The sequence below is a fragment of the Phocoena phocoena genome, chromosome 14 (assembly GCF_963924675.1).
Source record: "Phocoena phocoena chromosome 14, mPhoPho1.1, whole genome shotgun sequence".
Taxonomy (NCBI): Eukaryota; Metazoa; Chordata; class Mammalia; order Artiodactyla; family Phocoenidae; genus Phocoena; species Phocoena phocoena.
The window spans coordinates 6849769-6874381 of NC_089232.1; the positions used below are offsets into that span (position 1 = coordinate 6849769).

A 24613-nucleotide genomic window follows, 5' to 3' on the forward strand; every position below is an offset into this window, starting at 1 on the left:
CATGAAGCTTTATTTATGGTGTATTTTCTAAGGCAGGACTTTGTATTATAGGGTTAAGTGTATAATAAATGCTACCTAAGTGTAGTATTTTCCTCAGTAATGAGTTTAACCCTTTGTTTGCTGCAACCTGTAACCATGTAACCTTCCTCTCTGTGAAGATGAATACTAAGTATCATTATGAACAGTTCTTCTCATTATGTTCCTATGGATGGCATCTTTTTTTTTTTTTTTTTTTGCGGTACGCGGGCCTTTTACCGCTGTGGCCTCTCCCGTGGCGGAGCACGGGCTCCGGACGCGCAGGCTCAGCGGCCATGGCTCACGGGCCCAGCCGCTCCGTGGGATGTGGGATCTTTCCGGACCGGGGCACGAACCCGTGTCCCCTGCATCGGCAGGCGGACTCTCAACCACTGCGCCATCAGGGAAGCCCTGGATAGCATCTTTTATAGCTTGCTAATTATAAGCATGCAGAACTCAAGTGCTTAAAGTTAAATAATGTCAACAGGGTTGTAATAGATTTTCATGTTGAATACTTTTATTGATTAATTGTTCGTTAAAATCTCTACCCAATTAATCTACTTAATTTATTGGATACTGTAATAATTTTTATTCCATACTCATAGATTAGTACTTTAAAAATATTCTTTTTGTTCTCTTTGTGAGCTTCACAAATCACTCATATAGACTTACAGTACTATAACTAAACTAGAAGATACAGAAATTTACCGTGCATTAAAAAAAAAGTAAAAAAAAAAAAACCAAGGTCCTACTGTATAGCACAGGAAACTGTATTCAATATCCTGTGATAAACCATAATGGAAGAGAATATGAAAAAGAATATATATGTGTGTGTGTGTGTGTGTGTGTGTGTGTGTATAACCGAATCACTTTGCTGTACAGCAGAAATTAACACATTTTAAATCAACTACACTTCAATAAAATTTTTTAAGTGAAAAAAAATTTACCTTGCAACATTTTATTAATTGAAAATTGGTTGGCAATGCCCAAAATTATAGTCTTAAAGTTAGCAAGAATCTCACACTTAGTAGTGTGAGTTAATAACTAACTACCACTCAGAGAGTCACTTATTTTCTGATTGAACATGTAGTTAATCATACCCATTCTCTGTTTGAATGGTTCTTCGAAAAAGAACTTTCAGAACGCTAAAATGACTCCTCTGCTTGACCCCATTGGTCCAAACTCCAGTGTCTGGAGTGACCCAGAATTACTTTAAACCCTTTTCCATGACAATGGCCTTGAAATATGGCAGATGTCCAGCGTGGCCCATTCCACTCTTCTCCTTCCCATGACACTGTATCTCCACTTTCTTCAACTCTTCCTCAAGTGCTCTGATGCTTCGTCAGTCTTGTCATCCTTTTCTAGACTCCAGGAGCTTTCAGCTCAGCAACAAAGGGAAACGCTAAACACACAAGTATTACTAAGAGTAATGAGGTTCTCATAGTGGAAGGAAAAAGTGCTGCAGGTATAATGATAGAGAGGGAGGTTGGGGAGGGTGCTAACCCAGCCCAGGCCTTAAACTCTCTGTTGGTTGCAGAGATAGCATGCCCATGAGATGAACGGATTTCACACATAATGCTCCATCCCACACTCCCAGTCCCCTTGCTCTGTTCGAGTTTCTCCCCTTAACATTTTACCTTCTAGGATACTGTATGATTTATTTGATTATCATTTAACTGCCTCCTTTCAGTAGAATCTAAACTCCACAAGGGCAGGAATTTTTGTCTGTTATATTCAGTTGTGAATCCCTAGCATCTAGAATATGCTGGGCATATAGTAAGCTCAATAAGTACTTATTGAACAATACTTACCCTTAGATATAACTATTCAGAGTTAGCTACCCATCCATCTAACCATATTAACAACAGATTCATACATTTCTAGATCACCTACTGGGAGATCTTATAAGTCCTTGACAGATACCTTACAGAAATCCAGATACATTATGTGACCAGAGGAGGGACTTCCCTGTTGGTCCAGTGGTTAAGACTTCATGGCAGGGGCTGGGGGTTTGATCCCTCATCGGGAACTAAGATCCTGCATGCCATGCAGTGCGGCCAAAAAAAAGAAAAGACCAGAGGAAATTGGAGACAGAACATCATCTGATCATCTGGTCTTTGGGAACTCATGCTGGACCCTAGTAATCATTGCTTTCTTTTCTAAGTACTAAAATATTCTCTATGTAACTCTAAAATAAAATCATTGTCCCTGTTTACTGATCAGCTGTCATGTGGAAGGCACCCTCCTGAACGCCTCTTACACGTTGCCTCATTTCGTCCTCACATTTATTAGGTACTATCATTATCCTGTTTTATGGATGAGAAAGATGATGTCTACAGAAGTTAGCTAACTTCTGGGGGACGCATATGACAAAAGCAGAACTGGATTTTCAAAAGTCCATGTCTCTGGATACTGCACCGTACAGCCTCTGGCGTGACTGTTGGAACCTTGGGCAAACCTAAGTCTGTAGTTTGGGGATCCTGCCTTAGGAAGAGCTAGAGCTTTAGCCTTTTCCTGATGTAATTTCCTTCAGTGCTCTTAGTGCATTTTTTTTTTCTGGGGCTGCCACGTAAAGTAACATAAAATGCTTTTAGCATTCTCTTAGTGTTTCCACCTAACCAGGGTGTGAAACCCTCTTAATCTGTCTACTCCTCACTTTGAGGATGGTTCTTGGTGTGAAGTCAGAAGCACGGTAGAAGTCGAGTCATGCCTTCTTCTGTCATCGCTCATGTTGTACCATTTCTCACCCCACCATCTACCCCAGTGGTCACCAACCTTTACTTTTTTTTTTTAATTCATTCATTAATTTATTTTTGGCTGTGTTGGGTCTTCGTTGCTGCGTGCGGGCTTTCTCTAGTTGCGGCGAGTTTGGGCTGCTCTTCATTGCAGTGTGTGGGCTTCTCATTGTGGTGGCTTCTCTTGTTGTGGAGCACGGGCTTCAGTAGTTGTGGCACGTGGACTCAGTAATTGTGGCTTGTGGGCTCTACAGTGCAGGCTCAGTAGTTGTGTCACACGGGCTTAGTTACTCCGCGGCACGTGGGATCTTCCCGGACCAGGGCCTGAACCCATGTCCCCTGCATTGGTAGGTGGATTCTTAACCACTGTGCCACCAGGGAAGCCCTCCAGCTCTTCTTTGTACTTGGAAGGTCTTACACATGGTGCTAGGTGGCATTGAAGAGGGGATGCCTGCATTCTGTGCAGATGGCATCTTGCCATAATAATTGCAGCATAGTTAAAATGGGATGTTTATTATTAAACTTTTTGCTTTGTAAAGATTTTGTTTTTCTCCCTTTGGCTTATAACGGCAAGGGGTTTTGTGATCTAGTGAGGGAATGAAGACATAGAGAGGTTGTCTTCTCACTGGGCCCCTCAGAGGCCTTGGAGTAGGGATAGAAAGCAGCTCAGCCCCCTCTGTAGTAGGGACACAGGAGCTGACATGTCTCTTCTCTTCCTGGGTGGCCCAGCAAGTTACCAGATGATGGCTTTGTCTGGTGATGTTTTACATGGAAATCCAAGGGTCAGCCAACACTCCCAGGGGCCTTCTGAGACCTACCCTGATAGAGGAAAGGGAAAATGTGTGGATTCATATCCCTGTTCGGCCCCAAGTACCCTGGTTCCACAGGCCAGTGGACTCACTCTGCTTTACACCATGACGCACATACAGGTTTTGAAACAACTGAGCATTTTATGGCAATGGGAGGTAGAAGATAGAATCCATTATGACAGCTTTCCTCCCAATAGACTGCAAAGGTCTTCCAAGACTAACAGCAGAGCTACACCAGCAGACTCAAGAATGAGAATGCCGTAAATGTGCACAAATGAAAAAAAGGAAAAAAGAAAATCTTTAAGTATGGCGTTGTAGATAGGTTTATTTTAAAATATGAAACTTCCAGTGTTAAAAACTCACCAGCCGGGCTTCCCTGGTGGCGCAGTGGTTGGGGGTCCGCCTGCCGATGCGGGGGACGCGGGTTCGTGCCCCGGTCCGGGAGGATCCCACATGCCGCGGAGCGGCTGGGCCCGTGAGCCATGGCCTCTGGGCCTGCGCGTCCGGAGCCTGTGCTCCGCGACCGGAGAGACCACGGTGGTGAGAGGTCCGCGTACCGCAAAACAAACAAACAAACAAAAAACCTCACCAGCCAATCAAAATGCGTACCAATTTCTCATGTTTTCCAATGCTACCCGCTCCCACCTCTCAGGTGATCCTTCTGCCCTGCACCCCAGCTGATTTCAGCTGGATTTCTTTATTCAGCATGTATTTATAGCATATCTCCTACTAGAGCATACATAGAAACAGTTGATGTCAGGCATACCCAGAATGAACTATATTCTGGGGGCCAGATGACCTGAGACCTTTTTGAAAAGGTGAAATGGTAATGGGGAGAAAGACTCATGAAGGACATAACATATTAAGGGTTACTTGTGAATTGCTGCTTTCTTTCTTTTAGCAAAATAAAAATAATAGAACGTGCCAAGTAGAATATTGTCCAATATGTAGCCCCACTTTTGCCATTTCCAATAGTCATTTCAAATCATGGCTAAAAGAGAACTCATTTTCTGTCTTACTGTGGGACATAAATCAGAGAAGCCCTAAGTACCTTTAATTGGTTAATTTCTTCAGGCCCATTGGATTATTCTCTCCATCTTACAAGTTTTTGTGTTCAGAATTTCATGATTAGAAAAGAAAACCATGTTCTGACTATAAATAATAATCAAATGTGTTTTTCTTGTACATTTCGCTCCATCATTTAAGGGGGAAAAAAAGGATATACTATAGGGATGCCCTATCAATAAGCCTTCTGCTACCTACAAATAACATATTATGTGTTATTAGATTAGGTTGACCCTTGAACAGTCAAAACTCCACATACTGCCATCTCTGCGTCAAAAACAAATGAATTGATAAATGACTCACCCAAGGGCAGGGAACAGTTTGGATAGAATCAAGACTCAGATCCTAGTTCTTTTGATTCACATACGCTGATCTCTAATTGAACACAAACTTTCCCCCATACTTAGTTAACTTAAAGGTCTGTAAAATGAAAATACAGGTACTATATTTGTTGGAAAAAACGGACATGTAAGTGGTCCAAACCCTTGTTATTCAAGGGTCAGCGATATGTAGGTGGGCTGCAGGATGAGATTCAGGAAATTTTTAAAAAGGAAATGGTACATTTTAGAAGTCTCCCTGAAGTCTGCCTGACATGTGAGGGTTAAGTAACTTCAGCATTGTCACTCTTGCCTGAGCCTGTGTTAAAAGCAATGGCCGCAGTTTCAGATGAGAGAACACAGAGTAAAGAACACAGGAATCTTGAAGTGTTCTTGTCAATTTCAGACTACAAGTGGTATGTGCATGTTTGTTGTTCCTGTTATGTGGATTCTGTACCCAGCTTTGACAGGACAGTGTGGAAGGTGGCCCTGGTATACAGCACTGGGTACTCTATTGAGACATGAGCCCCTGGAAAAGCACTCAATATCAATTAGTGCTCAGGATGTAAAAACACTGTCTCTGGTTTTAATCTCTTTATGCCATCAACAGATGTTTGACAAGGTCAGTGCATTGACAGACCACTTAACTTTCTGAAAACCAAGTGTACTTTTAACTAGGAAGCTCTGATTGAGATCACTAATTTTCATTCTAAAAATAATAACATGATTAAATGATCTTGTCCTATGGCTAGGAATCTGACAAAAAATCGATTACTAACTCTGTAACAATATTGCCTGTTGATAGAAGGCTAATACCTGTTCCCTAATTTACAAATACCAATGTGCAGATTAGGGAAGCCAAATGATTTTCTAATGGTTTCTGTGTTAATGGGTATGTGCTTAACTGCAGTGGAGTAAATAAATGTTGATATTTTAAGAATTTGTTTTTAAGATAACTCTGGTAATTTATTTTGATAAAGCAAAGACATTTGTTCGACCAGCCGTATTCAAGTGTAAGACTTTAATTTTTAAAATAGTCTTTTAATTTTTTTTTAGTATATTGGCCATTTACTATTCATTCAACAAACATCTTCAAGCGCTTACTATGTTGTACCAGTACTCCGCTAGGAAGTGGTCATAAATGAGAAATACCATATCCACTGTACAATCTACTAATACAAGTAAATGATACTCATTAACATTTTTCTCATTTTTTTCTTTTCATTTCAGTATGGTATTTATTACTAGAGTAAAATTATAAAGTTAATGTGAAGGGGAGTGGGGAGAAACCGCTTAATGGGTACAGTGTTTTACTTTGGGATGATGGAAGTGTTTTGGAACTAGATAGAGGTGATTATGACTCACAACACTGTGAATGTACTAAATGCCACTAAATTGTACACTTTAAAAATGGTTGGTTTTCTGTTACATGACATTCACCTCAATTTTTTTTAATATACTTTGCAGTTTTTTCCTCTTGATACATTTATTTGACTTTGCATTCTATATTAGAGTTGGAAGGTATTTGTGAAGCCTGGCTCTGTCCCTTTCAGGCATTGTTTGGTATCTTTCACTAGAATTCTGAAGATTTTTCTTATAGGTCTTAAACATGTCTTGTTAATGTTATTCCTCATTTATTTTTCTTGATATTATGGGTGGGATTTTTTTCGTATTTTTAGTGTTTATTGCTGCTGCACAGAAGAGCTATTGAGCTTTGACTGTTCATAGCCAACCACTTTTTAAATCTCCCTTTTTAATAACAGTAACAGTGGAGTCTTTTGGATTTTTCTAGGTATATGATCAAAAAAATCTGAGATCAAAAAAACACTGAGATGATCACAGTTTTACGTAATTTCCCTAGTGATACAATACTTCAAAGAGGCCCTAATATTAAATATTAAACGATTTTTGCATTCCTGGGATAGATCCCACTAAATTCCCACTAATTCTTATAACATTTTATTGAATCATATTTACTAATAATCTTTTGAGGATTTTACATTTATTTTCATAAGGAGATTGATTTAGTCTCTTATGTGAGGTTTTTATATTAATTTAATAAAATAAATCATATAGCTTCCCATTACCTTCTACTCTGGAAGAGAAAATATGTGGGAATTAGTTCTTCCTTGTAAGTTTGAAATACTTCACTGTAAAACTATTCGGCTTAAATCCTTATTTGAAGATAATTTTTAATTTAACCTTCATTCTCAGATTTATAGGCCTAATTTCATTTTCTTTATGTCTTATGTCAGTTTTTTCCAGAAAGTTGCCAAGTTCATCAAAAATTTTCATTTATTAGTATTGTGTTCTATATTAATGTTAACCTCAATACTTTCTTATGATTATAAGTGCTTTCATATGTTTTATCCCCTTCATATATCAAATTATTTTATGTTTATTTGAGCTTTCTTTTTTTTTTTTTTTTTTTTTTTTTTTGCCGTACGCGGGCCTCTCACCGCTGTGGCCTCTCCCGTTGCAGAGCACAGGCTCCAGACGCGCAGGCTCAGTGGCCATGGCTTACGGGCCCATCCGCTCCGCGGCATGTGGGATCCTCCTGGACCGGGGCACGAACCCGCATCCCCTGCATCGGCAGGCGGACTCTCAACCGCTGCGCCACCAGGGAAGCCCTATGATATACATTTATACACCTTTCCTTTTTTATTATTCTTTTTTTTTTTCTCAGTGTATAAACATCTAAGCGGTGGTGACAGAAATTCTGAGGGATAAAACTGGATGTGAGCAGCAGAGCAACAGGTGAACCAATTGGCTGAGCACACTGGGGAGATCAGGAGTGGGGACCCAGGAGGGCTGAGACCAGTCTCCAGCTCTGGCGATCAGGAGCAGAGTGTAGCCTCAAAAGGGGAAGTGGGGACTTCCCTGGCAGTCCAAGGGTTAAGACTCTGCACTTCCAATGCAGGGGGCACTGGTTCAATCCCTGGTTGGGGAACTAAGATCCCACATGCCGGTGACTGTGGTGCAAAAAACAACAACAACAAAAAAGCCATGCAGGCATGATCATTCCTAAAAAAAAATAGCACTTGTTAAAAAAAAAAAAGGAAGAAAGAAAGAAAAGAAAAGAAGGGGGAAGAGTTAGGTGGGCATAAGACTGGCTGAAGAGAGAACTGGCTGACACTCTCCTGACCTCAGGTGACCCTGTCCTCAGGTGAGGCTGGTGCCACAGTCAGTGGATGGAGCTTCACATAGACTTGCGATAATCCCTGGATTCAAGCTTAGATCCTCGCCCAGTGCTTTGGTGGCACTGATGGGACACCTGATTTCTTTGTACCTCAATTTTTCTCTATATCAAAAATAGTAAGACTTATTTAAAAAATTTGTGTAGAAGTATTCAAGAGTGTGCGTGTGATAAACAATGTCTAAATGTTTGAGGAACCTTTCGAGTGCTTGCAGACAGACGAGGGTACTGTGACTTTAAAACAGTATTATTTTAGAATGAAGGTTCCGCCTTCAATGTGTCTGATGAAGAGTTAAACTAGTTTTGAAAATAGGGTATGTGCAGCTTCATCTCCTCCATAGTGAAATGACATTTCCCACTGATTGGATTGAGCCTTTTCTCCTTAAGCTTGGCTTGCTTCTTCCAGCGCTGTGTGCATGGCATGGTAATTAGGGGCTTAGGTTCTCAGTGGTAGGATGCTCCTGGCTATTTCTTGAGCTGTACTTACCCACAGCTCCGTTCCTCACACTGCACTGGCAGGGCGTGTGGTGTGTATTTTTAAGTGGTAAGATTTGAGGAAAGCAGTTCCATGGAAAAAGGAACGTGATCGACAAGGCTTGTAGAGAAGGAGAATCAGCTGGGGTTGCTCGCTTTTAATTGAAGTTTAGTTGGAGGTTCAATGAGGTGAGGCTGTTATGACAGATTTCAAAATGTAATGATAGGCAAAGGGGGTGGGTTCATCAAAGTCGGAGTAAATACAGAGCAACAGCTCAGCAACCCAGCGTGAAGCAACAGCTACGAACCCTCACAAAAGGCAGAGTAATTAAAATTGGTGTTGCACAGCCCTCCTCAGTGGGTACCTTTCCAAGGAAAGCAATGACTTTATTGTGGAAAAATATAAACACAGATTTGGAGATGTAAATTACATGCATGTTTTAATCTTGTTCATAAACACTGAAAGTTTTAAAAATGTAAATATAATCAAAGTGCACAACTGCAGCTGAAACCAGATTTGAGAAGGATTTTGAGAAAGAAAGAAGGTGAAAGGCCCTGCAGTCTCCCCGACCCTCACACCCTGCCCATCCCAACCCTACCTACCCATCTCCCCCCCACCCCACCTTTGTGGATTCGGAAAAGAAGAGATAGAATTCTGCCCTCCAGTTTCTGAGGACACAAATCCTTGTCTTTAATTTGTCAGCATCACAGAAGAGATGGTTAGTATTAACCCTTTCTCTCCATTTCCTCTCCTGCCTTAACCCTTTTGGTCTATGCGTGTGATGTTTGAGGTTAATGAGTACGATCCACAGTGACTAAGCATTGGATAATTTGCAGCATGGGAATGAAGGAGGAAATTTATCCAAACACTATCCAGATTCTTCTATTTCCATACTTTAAGCACGAGAGTGACCTCAAGTAGAGCCAGTTCTAAAGGTTGAGCTTGGAGAAATAGCATTAGATAGTAGAAAACTGACTGCAGTGGTGTTGAAGAAATGTGTGTGGGTTCTACCTTGACTGTCCTTTGCTGCCAAACATGATTTTGGGCAAGAATCTTCACTTCACTGGGCCACAGTTTCTCCATCTGAGCTGTAAGATTCCTTCCATTTCAACCTTTCTGTAATATTATGCCTCATGGATCCACTCCAATCTAAATGGGGCCTGGGAAATTCAACCCCAATGTGGTACCCTTCCCCAGGTGGCCCCAGGAGTCAGAAATGTTCCAGACGAGGGCCAAGATTTTCCTCTGCCAAAGCTCCTCCACTCTGTAATTTAAAGCCAGGACTCCCTGAGACTTTTGTAGGAAGTCTTTTGTCCTGGCCTCAGTTCTGCACCTGCTCAGCTGGGCAAGGGACCTTCCCAGGAGGGAATGACCTGATGTCTGGCCAGACCATCAAAGTTCACGGTTGGAGTTGCCATCGAGATGACCCAGTGTAATAATTCTGCATATTTCATCTACATTGACGAGGGAAATATTTAGCAGGGCTTTTATATTCTGTTCCTCTCTCAGTGTGTTCCCTCTTCAGAGTAGGGTAGTGGAAATTTATAGGATTATGGGGAGAGATACTAAGGGCCACCTGTCATTGATATAAATCATTTAAAATGAAATTATAGTGTGGTATTCAGGGGAAGCTTAGTTTCAAGGAACGAAACATATCAAGAGTCTTTGTAGTAAGTTGTGTACCTGGGTGAGTCCACCAGGAGAGCATGAAGTCAAGTTTTCCTTGATTGGTTGTTTTAAGGTGGAAAATAAAAAGTACATTGAGAATTTAGCATTTGCTCTCCCAGTATATTACATGGTAGGAAAGGGTTGGGATTTGGAAGTAGGGTAAGAGAAATGGTTGTGGGTTTGAAGATTCGTTTTCCAATTCGACCACTGATTCCCACCTGAGCTCTGAAGGAGGTCAGTTCAAAGGACCATTGAGCCCTGGCCTGGCTGAGGCTTCACCACATAGCCTTTGTGATGGTTGCCTCTGGCTGCCCTGGAAAGGAAACAGGGTTTGGGCTGGTTCCAAAAAGAGCTCTCTGATCTAATTTGATTGGAGTAGCAGAACGGTGAAATTTCCAGAGCAGTCCCGGGATAAGGCATTGGGAACAGAAGTTGGGGGTGTATTAGATGTATGTTGCCCAACTGGAACTTTTGGGAAAACAGGAGAAGGGATGAATATAGGAAAGAGGAATGAAATATTAGTAAAAAGCTTTGGGTCTTCTAATCTTATCACGATATTTAACACTGTTTTTCTTGTTTTATAAGGATAGACATATATGTTATGTTCACGCACTGTTAGCAACAGTAGTTGTGCTTTGCACATTTCATTATTGATTTTTTTAATGATGAGACTAGAAAGGGGTAATTTATACAAAGATAATGTTCCTGTTTTAACGAAAACGTCAAATAATCCATAAGGAAATAAACTTCACCTAAAAGTTCTCACACTGTTGGATTAAAGTCCTAAATATAAAAACCCAAACTCTTTAAAAAAAAAAAAAAAAAAACCCAAACTCTTAAAAGAACACATGGGTACATCTTTATAACCTTGGATTTGGCAATGACCTCTTAGACGCGACACCAAAAGCAAAGCACTAAAGAGAAAAGTAGGTAAATTGGACTCCATCAAATTAAAAATGTTGTGCGTCCATGAACACTATCAAGAGGGTGAGAATACATTCCAAAGAATGGGTAAAACTATGTGCAAATCGTGTATCTGATGAGGTCCTAGTATCCAAGATATATAAAGACCTCTTAAAACAAAACAATAAAAAGTTAACAAACCCCACTTAAAAGTGGGCAAAATACATTTCTCCAGAGAAGATACACAAATGGCCAAGATGCACATGAAAAGATGCTCGACATCCTTAGTCCTTAGGAAGATGCAGATTCAAGTCTCAACGCAATACCATTGTACACCCATTAGGGTGCTTATTATACAAAACACAACAAAACCAGAAAATAACAAGTGTTGGTTAAGCTGTGGAGAAAGTAGAACCTTCATACATTGCTAGTAGGAATATCAAGCGGTACAGCCAGTACGGAAAACAATTTGGCAGCTCCTCAAAAAGCTAAGCATAGAATTGCCATATGACCCACCAAGTCAACTTGTAGTTCTGTACCCAGAAGACGTGGGTATTCAAACAAAAACTTGTGTACAGGTGTTTATAGAAGTGCTATCACAACGGCCAAAGTGGAAAAACCAAAATGTCCATCAACTGGATGAACAAAACCTGGTCTTGTCCAGACAATAGAATGTTACTCAGCCACAAAAAGGAATAAAGTAGACATAGGTTACAACGTGGATGAACCTTGAAAACATTATCCTAAGTGAAACCGGCCAGGCACAAAAGGCCATGTGTTATATGATTCATTTATATGTAGAATAGAAAAATCCGTAGTAACAGAAAGTAGATTAGTGGTTACCAGGAGCTGGGGAGAGGGAGGAATGGCGACTTCCTGCTTAAGAGGCATGGGGTCTCCATTCAGGGTGACGAAAACGTTGCTGAACTAGATAGTGCTGACATTGTGAATGTATTTAAGGCCAGGAAATTATACACTTTAAAATGGTTAAAATAGTAAAGATTATGTTGTGTGTGTTTTACCATTTCCAGACTCTATAAACATCATAGAAACTCTGGTAATTTGACAAACAGATGAGCTTAGGTTTGCTGAGGAGATGCATATATTTGAAGTACAGCCTTTGGGACTGGGGAAAGCTTCTGGAAGAGAAAATGTACATGGCTGAGGATGAGTCCTGTTTCCTGGTCCAGACTTGCTGTTCTGTGGCCTGGGGCGAGTCATGTAAACTCTCTGAGCCTCAGTTGGAAGCCTTGGACAAACCTTCTATTTCTGGGTGGGAAAAATCTCAATCACTTGTGGGAGCTTTTCAAGCCTCACACACTTGCATTCACCTTGGCCTCTTACCCAGTGTGAAGGGTGGAATATTTCTGATGGAATGCTCTACTATCAGGAAGAGTGGGTGGGGGACACACACAGGGGTCTGGGAGTGTGAAAGTACACTTTCTGGTAGCACCTTTGTAATACTGAGAAGTCCTGGAGCTGGTGGTGATAGCGCTCGCACTCCTGGGAAGGGCAGGAGGTAGATTCATTCATTCCTTCCTATGCCGCCCACTGGCAGATATCCACACTGAAAGACACAGAGCCCCTGAGTGGGTGGAGTGTCTGTCCTAGAGGGAGGAGATATCATTCCAAAGTCCATCTGTGAACTGCAGTTGTGGTGAGTGTGCTGAAGAAACAGTAAATGCTGCGTGGATGAGTATTCCAGGGCTAGGGATGCTCTGAGAAAGTCATGGTTGACCTGCCTCTGAAGGAGGACTTGGAATGAACCAGGAAAACCAGGAAGGTACAGACCAGCATTCCTGGGGGAGAGAGAACCGTGAGGGGGAAGGAAAGCAGAGTGGGCTTGGGGAAGACATGGCAAAGAAAGCCTCATGCTGGGAGGTCATGCTGAGTTGTGGTCAATGTCATTGAATTAAAAGGCCAGGGAAGTATTTTGCTGAGACCACAGTAGGCACTTGTACCAGCAAATGCTGCTTTCACGTCCCCACAAAGCTACCTCCTGTGCTCTGGGAGTACGTTACCAGCAGTAACCACACAGCATCTCTGAAACTGAAAATGGTCCCCAGAGTTGGCTGTGACCTGAAGCCACCGTTCCTCGGAGCCTATACCATCTCCCCAGCACAGGGCAGTGTGGGTTACAGAACCAGTGGCTCTGGAGTGTGACACCCAGCCTACCCTGAGAGTGCTGGGAGAATGTGTCTCCTTTTGGTCTTTTGGGTTTTGGCCCATCACCCAGTAAATCTAGGCTCTGAGGATGGTAGAACTACCAAGAGTTTCACTTGTATTCGGCAGGACCATTGCATGTATTTGGTGGGTGGACCGGATCCATCTTTGTGGTGTAGGCCACATTTGCTTCCACACTTTGATGGAACCCAAGGTGAACGGAGCTCATACCCGCCAGTCATGTGCTGTACTCCTAGGAGCCTTCCCTGCTTAGAGTTGACGTGGTTGGAGGGCCCAGCGCTGCAACTCTGGGGCGTGTGCGATGCTCCCGGCCGCCCTGTCCACGGTGCAGCAGTGGGGAAGGGAGGATGGTCACAGCCTTGATTGGAGTTGTCCCATTAAGGAAGGGAGCTCATCTGTAAGTCCTACTTTAGGCAAGGCCCCCTGTCCAAACTCTATTAAATTTGGAGGCTTATGGGTCATTTCTTCTCTGTAACCATAAGTCTGTTCCATCTGGCTTAATGTTTCTTCCCTTTGCTTGCAGGAGAGTAGATCTGGAGAAACCAACAGCTGTGTTGAAGAAATAATTCGGGTAAGGATATTCTTTTACAAATCTTACCAACTGGTTGACATAGATTCCAAATAGAAGGAGGTGCAGCTGCAGTGTCAAAGTGAGCCCATTGTTCATGTATTGTCTGATCTTTACCCTTTCTGAGGGTAATCACCTAAGTTGCCTAAATAACAGTACTTTACAAAACAACTTCTAAAGCTTCTTTTAGAAACCTAGGAGCTACACCTTAATCTGGTCCCTTTGCACAGGCTGAGGTGACACTGTATTAAAGGGATCAGCTGGAAGACAGAGCAACAGAGTTGAGATGAAAACTATGATTGTGTTCACATTTGGATGCCCCCATTTATCACCCTACTATTTAAAAGCATCTTTCAATAGTCTGTGCTTTCCAGTCAGGCAGGGGTTGCCTGGTTATTTTTCTCCCAAACTTAATTAGAATCAGAAGCACTCTGACAAGGAGGTGATGCTCAGTGTTGAAAATTTACTTCTGTATTGTTGTGCGTGTTATTATTTTTGCCTGTTACTCTCTGTAAGCCTGTCCTTTTCATCATCATCATCTCACGTGCACAGCCTCTGTGAACTAGTTTCACGCGCAGATGCACTTAGGCTGGGCTGTTCTGCCCTATTAGTGTCCTCCTGAGCACTCAAGCTTATAATCAGGATGTCCTCTTCAACCTATATTTTGTCTTCAATCATATTTTTCATCGGAATAACCTAATAATTTATAGCTCTCAGAAAGCTGATATTACACTGGGCAAAACACCAAGGCAGATCAGACCAGATGGTGTGGCAATTCTCTATAAAGAAAAAGAAAAACTTTATTTTAATATGTTTGTAACTTTTGGGCATCCTACACACTTTTCCTTGAATGGCTAGTGAATTACAGTAATATGGTTATGTGGTTTAAAATTTTACATTAACCATCAAATTGTTTTCAGCGGTAGGATTTTTATTTCTTCCTGGAAAGCATTATTTCATAAATAAATTTTTTCACTCTCGAATTGATTAAAATAACTCACTGAAGTTTGATTTGATGAATTCATAATGATTTTTGTTTTTCTGGGAGAGATTTATATAGAAAGCAGTTGTCAAAGTGTGGTAGCTTCATTTCTGGCATTTAATTATACGTTGAATAAAATACGTGTTGTATTTTACATCTAAATTATCTCTATCTTGGGGCCTTGTTTCAGGTTAAACACAGGTAGTGTAAAATGCAGATGTACTTTTCCTATTTTTCTCTTTTAACATACTTTCATGTTTGGGGTCCCAATATTCAGTGTTCAAGCCATCTTCCTTTGATTGGTTATGGTGTTTATATCTGCAAAATGATAATACCACAACACACCAATCCCCTCTTTGGTTTCTCTGTTTATGTTTAAAAAATCCTACCCCTTCTCATCCTTTCTTATCTTTTCTGAGGATATGGAAGAACTCTGTTGTTTGACCTTTCTGTCCTATATTCTAAGCAGGGCTTGAAGTTTATAAAGAGCTTGAGTGTTTCTCATACCATAACGATATATTTTAGAGAAGCAGTCCACAACCTTTTCGGCACCAGGGACCGGTTTCATGGAAGACAGTTTTTTCACAGACCGGGGGCGGGGGGGGGGGGGGGGGGGGATGGTTTCGGGACGATTCAAGCGCATTACATTTATCGTGCCCTTTATTTCTATTATTATTACATAGTGATATATAATGAAATAAGTATACAGCTCACCGTGATGCTGACAGGAGGCGGGGCTCAGGCGGTAACGCGAGCGATGGGGAGCGGCTGTAGATACAGATCAAGCTTCGTTGGCTCACCCGCAGCTCACCTCCTGCTGTGTGACCCGGTTCCTAATAGCCACGGAGCGGTGCCAGTCTGTGGCCCGTGGTATGGGGAACCCTGCCTTATAGACAGTGCAAAATTCACTTCAAATAAAACTGAATGCTGGGGCTTCTCTGGTGGCGCAGTGGTTGAGAGTCCTCCTGCCACTGCAGGGGACACGGGTTTGTGCCCCGGTCCGGGAAGATCTCTTCCACGTGCCGCGGAGCGGCTGGGCCCGTGAGCCATGGCCGCTGAGTCTGCGCGTCCAGAGCCTGTGCTCCGCAACGGGAGAGGCCGCAACAGTGAGAGGCCCGCGTACCGCAAAAAAACCCCAAAAAACTGAATGCTGTTAGTCAAGAGTTTAAAGCGTTATTTATTTTTTTCTTAAGAAAGCTGATGAGAGCCTGGCACCCCGGCCCCACTCTCCTACCTTCCCACAGTACTGACCCCGAATCCATCACACCACGGGTGCCGCCCCTGCCTGCCTTGAATCAGGCGTGGAACAAGAGGAAAAGCCTGGACCAGTGAGAGAATTGATTTATGTGTACGCGCAGGGTCAAGGGTAGGGGGGATGCTTCCTTCATCGGAAGACAGCTGAGCTCTGAGCTCCACACTTCCCAGAGCTTGTGAGGAGTGTTCCAAAGAGGAGATGGTATAGACTGGGAAGTGATGGTGGTGCTGGTGCTGTCCTGTGAGCATCTTTTTCTCCCCTCACCTGGCAGTCTAAGGTGTTAGTAGTGCTCTAACTTCAGGAGCTCCTAGAGGATCATGTCTGTGTTCCCAGTTTTGCCTGGAATGTTTTTCTGGCTGTCACCTGCCTCTCACACCAGGCAGCCCCAGGATTGTCTTCCCCTCTTATTCTAAGCATCTCTCCTGCAAACACAAGCACAGGGCGCCTTTTCAGTTACAGCCTGTTGGATTTGTTGTGTGTCTGTCACACATCAGTATTCTTCCCACACGGTGGCCCTAATGTTTGGAATTTAGAATTCACGATTTTCTGGAATGAATAAATAAATGAGTGGGTGAATAAAAGAATCCTCGAAAGGAGAGTGATGAGTATCGTTGTGATGACTCAGAGATTCCCTTTGCTGTAAACCACAGACAAGAGGTATTGGCCTTTTTAATGCTCGGTTCCTGTGAATCATCTTTGTGGAGCCCAATTTTCCTTACCAGCGTCTCTCCCCTTGGAATCAGCTCAGGTAAACCTGATGTCGTCAAGGTCACCAGAGGTGCTTACTACTTGCAGCCATCTCATTTTAAAAAGGCTGTCCCTTGTTGTGGAGGAAGATCGGGGTCACTAAAAATACCTTAAAATTATGAAAATGGAGATGGTCGTCGGACAAGTGTTTGCATGCCCTTTCCATGTGGGAGGTACTGGCAACAGCGGTGGGTTAGAGAGACATGACCCCTGGCCCTTTGGGAACCGACAATGTGCTGGAAGAGATAGATACTAAGTTTTTTTTTTTTTTGATCTCATAAATAAATGTATAATGTGAATTGTGGTAAATACTCAGGGTTTTATGAGTGCTTACTCTAGGGTACATTACCGAATTTGGGGTCAAGAACTACTTCCCTGAGGAAGCAGCCCTTGAACTGAGCTGGAGGGTGAGTAGGAAAGCAACCTAAGGAAAATGGTGAAGCTTCCAAGCAGAGGGAATGAGGAGCTCGGCTTGTTAGAGACCCGGGAAGGAGAGAGAAGGCCCGCGTGGCTGGAGAGCAGGTGGGAAAAGCCAGGCAGGAGCGGCCAGTCGTGCTGTGCTTTCTCAGCCACATTCGAGAGCCTCTAAGCACAGGGGAACCGGTGAAGGATTGGAGCTGGGAGCGATGTGATCAGATTGGCGGCGTAGATGCACCGTTCTGGCTGCTGTGAGGAGTGGCTTGAGGGGAAAATGGAAGAGGAATGTGGGGCTGATGCAGGTTCCAAGCAAGGGATGCTTGGTGGAGACACGGGAAGATTGAGGGAGATGCTGTGTTGGGTGGGGGAGAAGAGGACATCCTCTGTTAATTTTTAGACATGCTGAGTTTGAGGTGCCTTTGTGATGTTCAAGTAGATGAGGAGAATGTAGAGGAACTCAGGACAGAGGTCTGAGCTGCAGGCCAGCATTTTGGATGAATTAGCACATTGGTAGTAAAACCACAGAAATGGGTACATTTGTCTGGAGAGAGACTTGAGGCCGAGAAGCAATGAGGGCCTGAATTCCACCATTTCAGGAGCAGGGAAGGGAGGAAGATCCACTGGCAAACGAACATGAGAGGGAGTGACTAGAGAAAATTGGGACCATGGAAAGCCACAGAATTCAAGGGAAGAGAGTTTCCATCCAACAGGGTGCAGAGTTTCTGAGAGGACACGAAAAGATGAGGATTGAAAGCCACCCAATGGATTGGACAACAAAAAGGTCGTTGGTGACCTTATGGGGAGCTGTTTCTGTGGAGGAGAGGGGGCAGGGTCCAGACTGGAGAAAACTGAGAGGATGGAGTCCCTGAGTTTAGAGACCTCTTGTGAGGAAAGGCAGTCGTTTCCGTTCCATTTATTTCCTACACAGTCACGACCACCAATGAGGATAGGCTAACATTTATTGAGCACTTACTATATCTGGGACACTCTTCCAAGCTTCTTGCGTGTGTTTTCTCATTGGACCATCACAACTGCCTTCTGTGTAGTTGGGAACTATTATCATCCCCATTTTACAGAGGAAGAAACTGAGGCGAGGGGAGGTTCAACACAGCTGGCCAAGGGAACAGCTACCACATGGTAGAGCTGGGATTTTAACCAGCACCACCATCTGGGACCAGCACCCCCTCTCTCTTACCTGCTGTGCTGTTTTATTAAAGGAAGAAGCCCCCACCCCCACCCCAGCTCATTCATGAAACCACTCAGGCATTTTGCTGTGAAAGGGAGGTTTCCCGTTCCCATGTGTGTATGATCTGAAAGTGCCCAATCACGCGTGTGTGCACTTGAACTTAGTGGAGGTTTTATGGCCAACGTCAGCAATCTCACCTTTGAACTTCTTTTTCCTCCCCCCTCTCTTACTTTTGCTGAGGTGACTGCTTTCAAGTCATTTGAATATTACATTATGTTCTCCAGTATAATTATTTTTTATCGTCACTCAGAGAATTTCAATCCTGGGACCTAGTAAATCTGTGTATTACTGCAAAATTCATTTAGGAGATGGGCACTAAGGGCTGGGAGCCCTCATTGCTGACATATGTTTGTAACAGACAGTTTTCTGTTGCACTGTATTTCATCCCTAAAGGCTCCAGTGCTGTAATACTTAGGTGCTTTCCCTAGCATTATCCATTAACGTAGAATGGCATTAACATTTGTTCAGCAAATAAAATCCGTTTACAACCTCATGGGGGTGTGCAGGGCTGGAATCTAGAATGCACAGATTTTATGCCGCACAGCTCTAGATGGTGTTTATTGCCAAGCATTCCTCATAACGTAGGGAGCCTTTGTCATAAGGGACCAGTGTTTTGAGATCTGGTTTGGATTTAAAGGATGAATTTAGAGACAATCTCAGGGCAACATCTGAGCAGATTATCTTCTTGGCTTTCATCTTTAGTCGCTAATTTAATTCCAATTTCCTGTGAAATATTCATGGTGAATATTTACGTAGAGTTGCCTTTCTGTTGATATGAAAGGAGTAACTGGGACTTGTTTAAATTCTGGAGACCCAAACCAATTTCCTGACACTATAATTGAACAGATTTCCAGCAGACAGAGGGAACTCCTTTTCCTTGGTTTTCTAGAAACTAAGGAGCCTCCTAGGCAAGATTTCCAGTTGTGATGCCGGGAGATCTGTGAGTGAGGAGAGAGTTGAGATTACCATCACGTGGGACGTACATCGTCATGGCCCCCTCACGTGTTCAGACCCTGGATGGTGAGACAAGAGAAACCTTGTGCTTAAATGTCTACAGGCTCCGTAAGCCACATGAAAATATATTAGCCACTCGGAGAAAATAGAGAACAAAGGGACAACTTGTTTTAAGTGATCTGTTTGGGTCGTTTGCAGAGCTGGACCTAGGTCAAATCTCCCGTTTCAGACCAGACAGGCGTTTCCTGCCTCATGTTTTTTTTTTTTTTTTTTAATAAATTATCTCATTTGTTTCAAGTAGTAAAGATTTTATTCACGGCAAAATGAAGCCCACAAATGGCAAAATCAATCCGGGTATAAATGTAGAGGAGCCCGTTTATATATCCCATGACTTGTCATAATAAAATCGAATCAAAGCAAAAGTAAACCTGGTGGAGGTCTAGAGAAATTCACCAAGCAAAAGCTACGTGTTTTATCCAAGATAAATGAGTTTCACTTGGTAGTGTTTTGTTTTGATTTTTCTTTTTGCAGTTGGCCACTTGGATGGATAGAGACAGCAGTAACACAATTTCTATCTTATTTTACATCTGTAGGTGCATTTTTACTAGATGTTATTATATTTGTCCTTTTGGCTGAAACCCAAAGCCCTACTTAAATGGCTCCATCTCTCTTCCAGGGGCCTCCTGGTGCCTGTAAGGGGTATGCAGCAGCCTGCTGCTTGATTCAGGGCCATTTGGCTACACTTTGTGATGACTCTGGAGGTGTCCAGTTTGTAACAGAGGTGGGGTGAGAATACTCTAATTCAGAATCTGTTCTGAGCCCAGAGGCTTTGGGGTGATGGCCAAAGGGACCATGGAGGTCTGGAAGCTCCCATTGGGAGTGAATGGCTTTGCCTTTCTGTTTTTACCTGTCTCCTTCTGATGCACACGGTTAGACATCACAGAGGCATTTACAGAACCAGGGGTGTGGAAGACCAAGGGGGTGTTAGCAGCCCAAGCAGCATATATTCTGTGGGAATATACTCTCTGCCCTATAGTCAAGGGAGAGTTCTGATACCGCAGTCAATATCTTTGCATGGGGGATTGTCATTATCTTACTCTGAAGGTGCCGACTGGAAGACAGGAGGAGGTGCACACGTAGTGTTAACAACAGCTGGATGCCACAGGCCATCACAGAGCTCACGGTGCTGTGTACCTCCTGCTGTGCCCAGGCTGGGACAAGGGAAGCATGTCAGTAGCCAGACTGCACCATGGGCGGGGTTTCCAGCAAGGTCAAAGGCACACCTTCCCCATTTCTCGTGAAGAAACTTGGAGAACTTCAGCACTACATTAGAGGACCGAGGCATTAAATACACTTGATTTTTAAAGTTTTCTGTTGCTCTAGCCTTGCAAGGTACATCCACCGAGCAAAGAGATAGTGAGACTGGGCTCAAGACAGAGTCAGATTCTTGGAGGTCCTCTGCAGAGCCACACGTGCTCTGGCCTCATCTCTCACCCCTGCCCACCTCTCACTCTGTACATGGCTTCTGCAGGAGCGGCACCACAGCTCTCTCCCTCACCTCCGGGCTTCACGCATGCTCTTCTCTAACCCCAGAGCACGCTCTGTCTACCCCTGATCCCGAACACCCGACTGTTTCTTGCTTATCTTCCAAGCCTCACTTAAGATGTCACTCCCTCCAGGAAGTCTTCCTGACTGCCAGAGTCTGAGTTAGATGCTCTTGTTCTATATTCCCCAAGTACCCTTTACTTTTATTCATAGCACTTATTGTACTGAGTCATAATTGTCTTTCTTAAGCCCCATTAGGCTCTTACCATCCATCTCCAGGGGCTATCAAACTGCCTGGCATGTAATGGGTGTTTTAATCAATGCTGAATAAATGGATGAGGAATAATGAATGAATGCCTTTGACCTTTTGCTCAGTGTCTGTTTTTCCTCTCCACCCTGTTGTCCTTCCAGTCCTCCAACAAAAAAAGATTGAGGTGCTGTCCCCCTGAAACATAAGCTCTCCAAGGACATCCAAGATTGTTGGGTTACCTGGGAGCATTAGAACATTCTACATTTCGCACAAATTCAAGAGAGATGAGAGTTCAACTAATAACTCCTGAGGGTTGGAAGTGAAAAGGCATCCCCAGCTACTGCTGGTATCCATGCCAGAAAAACTCAGACCTTTTGTATCTGCCACTTGTAGTCTGATTATCTTTCATGAAACTGAGTTTTCCATTTTGATAGCTAATGAATGTAATGTACAAGTTGAAGAAATCAAGATAATAAATTTGCAGGGATAATTTGGTTAATTACCATATTGCTGCTGGTGTAATCGAGGGAGGGATGTCAAAGCTATTTCCACTGCTAATATGTTCCATGTAAAGCAGTTCTTGGAACAATTACCCAAAGTTATCAACTCAAGACACACATTTTAAAATTGTACTTATCATGAAAACCACACACGGTGTTCTCTTTTTTCAAATGGAGGGTTGTGAAATTACACAGATTTGCTGCAAATTACTATTGTACACATACAGGAAAGTTAAAAATAATTTCTAAGATCGAAAAAGATAATTTGAGGATTGACAAGATACAGGCCTTGAAAAATTAGAACATCTATCTAGATATTAATGATATCTTTTAAGGAAGACATAATTACCTGTAGTTCTTACACTCATAATTATTTAGATCATTATAATGGAAAAAACTTAGAAACCTGATTATTCTTTTGCCATTTCATTTATGTGCTGTTTTATGATTTCTGATATATTTGGTTTATAGTTACGTGGTTTGTGTGTTTTTAATGGTTGTTGGATGCCATGAGATGTAAGTATTTTAAAAATGTAGGGGTTGAAACTCAGGACGTTTTTCATGACTTTTAGAACATGTGCCCGTATTTATCTACAGGTGGTTTTGTTCTGATTTTGAAAGCTGTCCACACACACAGCCCACAATTTCAGAATGGGTAATCCAGTTTTGGCATTCCTTTTTTTTTTTTTTTTTTGCGGTACGCGGGCCTCTGACTGTTGCGGCCTCTCCCGTTGCAGAGCACAGGCTCCGGACGCGCAGGCTCAGCGGCCATGGCTCACGGGCCCAGCCACTCAACGGCATGTGGGATCTTCCCGGACCGGGACACGAACCCGTGCCCCCCCAAATCGGCAGGCAGACCCCCAACCACTGCGCCACCAGGGAAGCCCTAGTTTGGGCATTCTTTAGGCTCCTAAATTAACTGGTTTTTGAACCTGAGGCATTTTCCCATTTGCACATGGCTCCATTCCTGGGCCCACGTGTAGCCCAGAAGTTCTGGAGAATCGCTATGCTTGGCCTGCTTCCTGAACACCTTTGGTTCTGCTGATGAACTGGGAAACATACACCTCTTCCTGTCTCTCCAGATACAGTAGTCCTCTTTTATCCGAGGTTGCAGTTACCTATGGTCAATTGAGGTCTGAAAATGTTACATAGAAAATTCCAGAAATAATTCATCAGTTTTAAATCATGTGCTGTTCGGAGGCAGGTGATGAAATCTCGTGGCATCTTGCTCCATCTCACCTGGGATGAGAACCGTCTCTTTGTCCGGCGTATCCCGTGCATCTCGGTATCTCTCTCGGTACTGTGTTCAAGTGGTTCTTACTTTAGTTGATAACGGCCCCAAAGTGCAAGAGTAGTGATGCTGGCAGTTCTGCTCTTCTCTGACTGTGCCTAATTTATAAATCAAACTTTATCCTAGGTGTGTATATATAGGAAAAACAGTGTGTGTAGGGTTTGGTGCTGCTTGTGGTTTCAGGCACCCACTGGGGGTCTTAGAACATATACCCCATGGATAAGGGAGGATTGCAGTATTGGGCTGGAAAATAATGTCATATCCTGACACTAGCTGATTTATTTCTTACAGCTTCTCCCTCTCTCTTTCCTCCCACTAAAAAGGTGTACCTATTTATGCAAAAGTATATCTCTCTCTCTCCCCTGAATTTCCTAAAAAGTTACAGGCGTTGTAACTCATGGGCAGTTTGCTGTTTATTATTACAACTTTTTCATTACAGTGTTTTCATTTTAATGCCTTATTTTTTATTGTAATCCTAAATCATGAGAGGTCTGTGGTTCTGTAGAATTAAAAATACTAAAAATTTTATATTCTTCTCCTTTTTAAAAAAAAAGTGTTTTTCTGTGAACATTGATTAGGCTTCTGAAACATGATTAAAAATCCTAAGATCAGCATGCTTATTATTGACATATTACGCATTAATTTAAAACTCTATGCCTCAGCTACTTGTAAATATCTTTTTAATAATCTCAAATATAGGTTTATTTTTGCATATGAAGTACATATTTTCTAAAAATCACCCTGGGATTCTATATTAATTTAACAGTATCGATATATTTATATCTGCATACTTTATGAATCATTTTAGCCTTCCCTTCTCTGGCAATAACTTGTGATCTCACAGTATTTTTGTTCAGTTTTTAAATATGTTTTTGAATTCAGTTTAACGGTGTCTGGGTGGGGGAGAGGGAATGATAAGCTTTTATTTATTTTTCTTATTTTTTTAATTTTTTTTGCAATTTTGGAAGATACTTTATTTTCTATAATTAAAGAGTACTTTTTTGGTAAACATACTATTTTTAATAAAATATAATCTATAAGGGCAAACATTAATCAAGGATATGATGAAATATTGATTAAAATAAATCCTACTCTTTCCTTTGTAGAATATAGATTATTATAAGTGGTTACTTTTTATTTTCCAACTTGGCAACAGTTTAGTACGATAAGCCCAAGAGAAAAGTTAATATATTCAAGATATATTAATATCTGAGTTTGAATACGCAAAGTATTTTTAAAAAGTAATATTATAAAAATGAAAGTCCTTGAGCATATGCTGACATGACAGGCTTTTAAAAATAGAACCTTTCAAGTTAGCTTAAAACGTTAGTACAGCTTCTGAAAAATGACCGAATCCCCCAAAACCTACCCAGGCTGCTTCTCTGGAAACCAAATGACAGTCTTTTACCCAGCTTCAAACAGGAAAGCCATTTGAAAACTCAGCTGCAGATAAACTAGAGAGAAAGAGGAAAAGGGAGAAAGAAAATCCGG

At 42.3% G+C, this 24613-nt stretch overlaps 1 protein-coding gene across 1 annotated transcript in view; it reads left to right on the forward strand.

Annotated features, from left to right (window-relative positions):
* Window positions 1-24613, forward strand: part of AFF3 (ALF transcription elongation factor 3) — a 556703-nt gene that overhangs the window by 253270 nt on the left and 278820 nt on the right. Inside the window, exon 9 of the mRNA XM_065891597.1 lies at window positions 13891-13938. Coding sequence (XP_065747669.1) covers window positions 13891-13938 — 48 coding nt within the window. The remainder of the gene's footprint in view (window positions 1-13890; window positions 13939-24613) is intronic.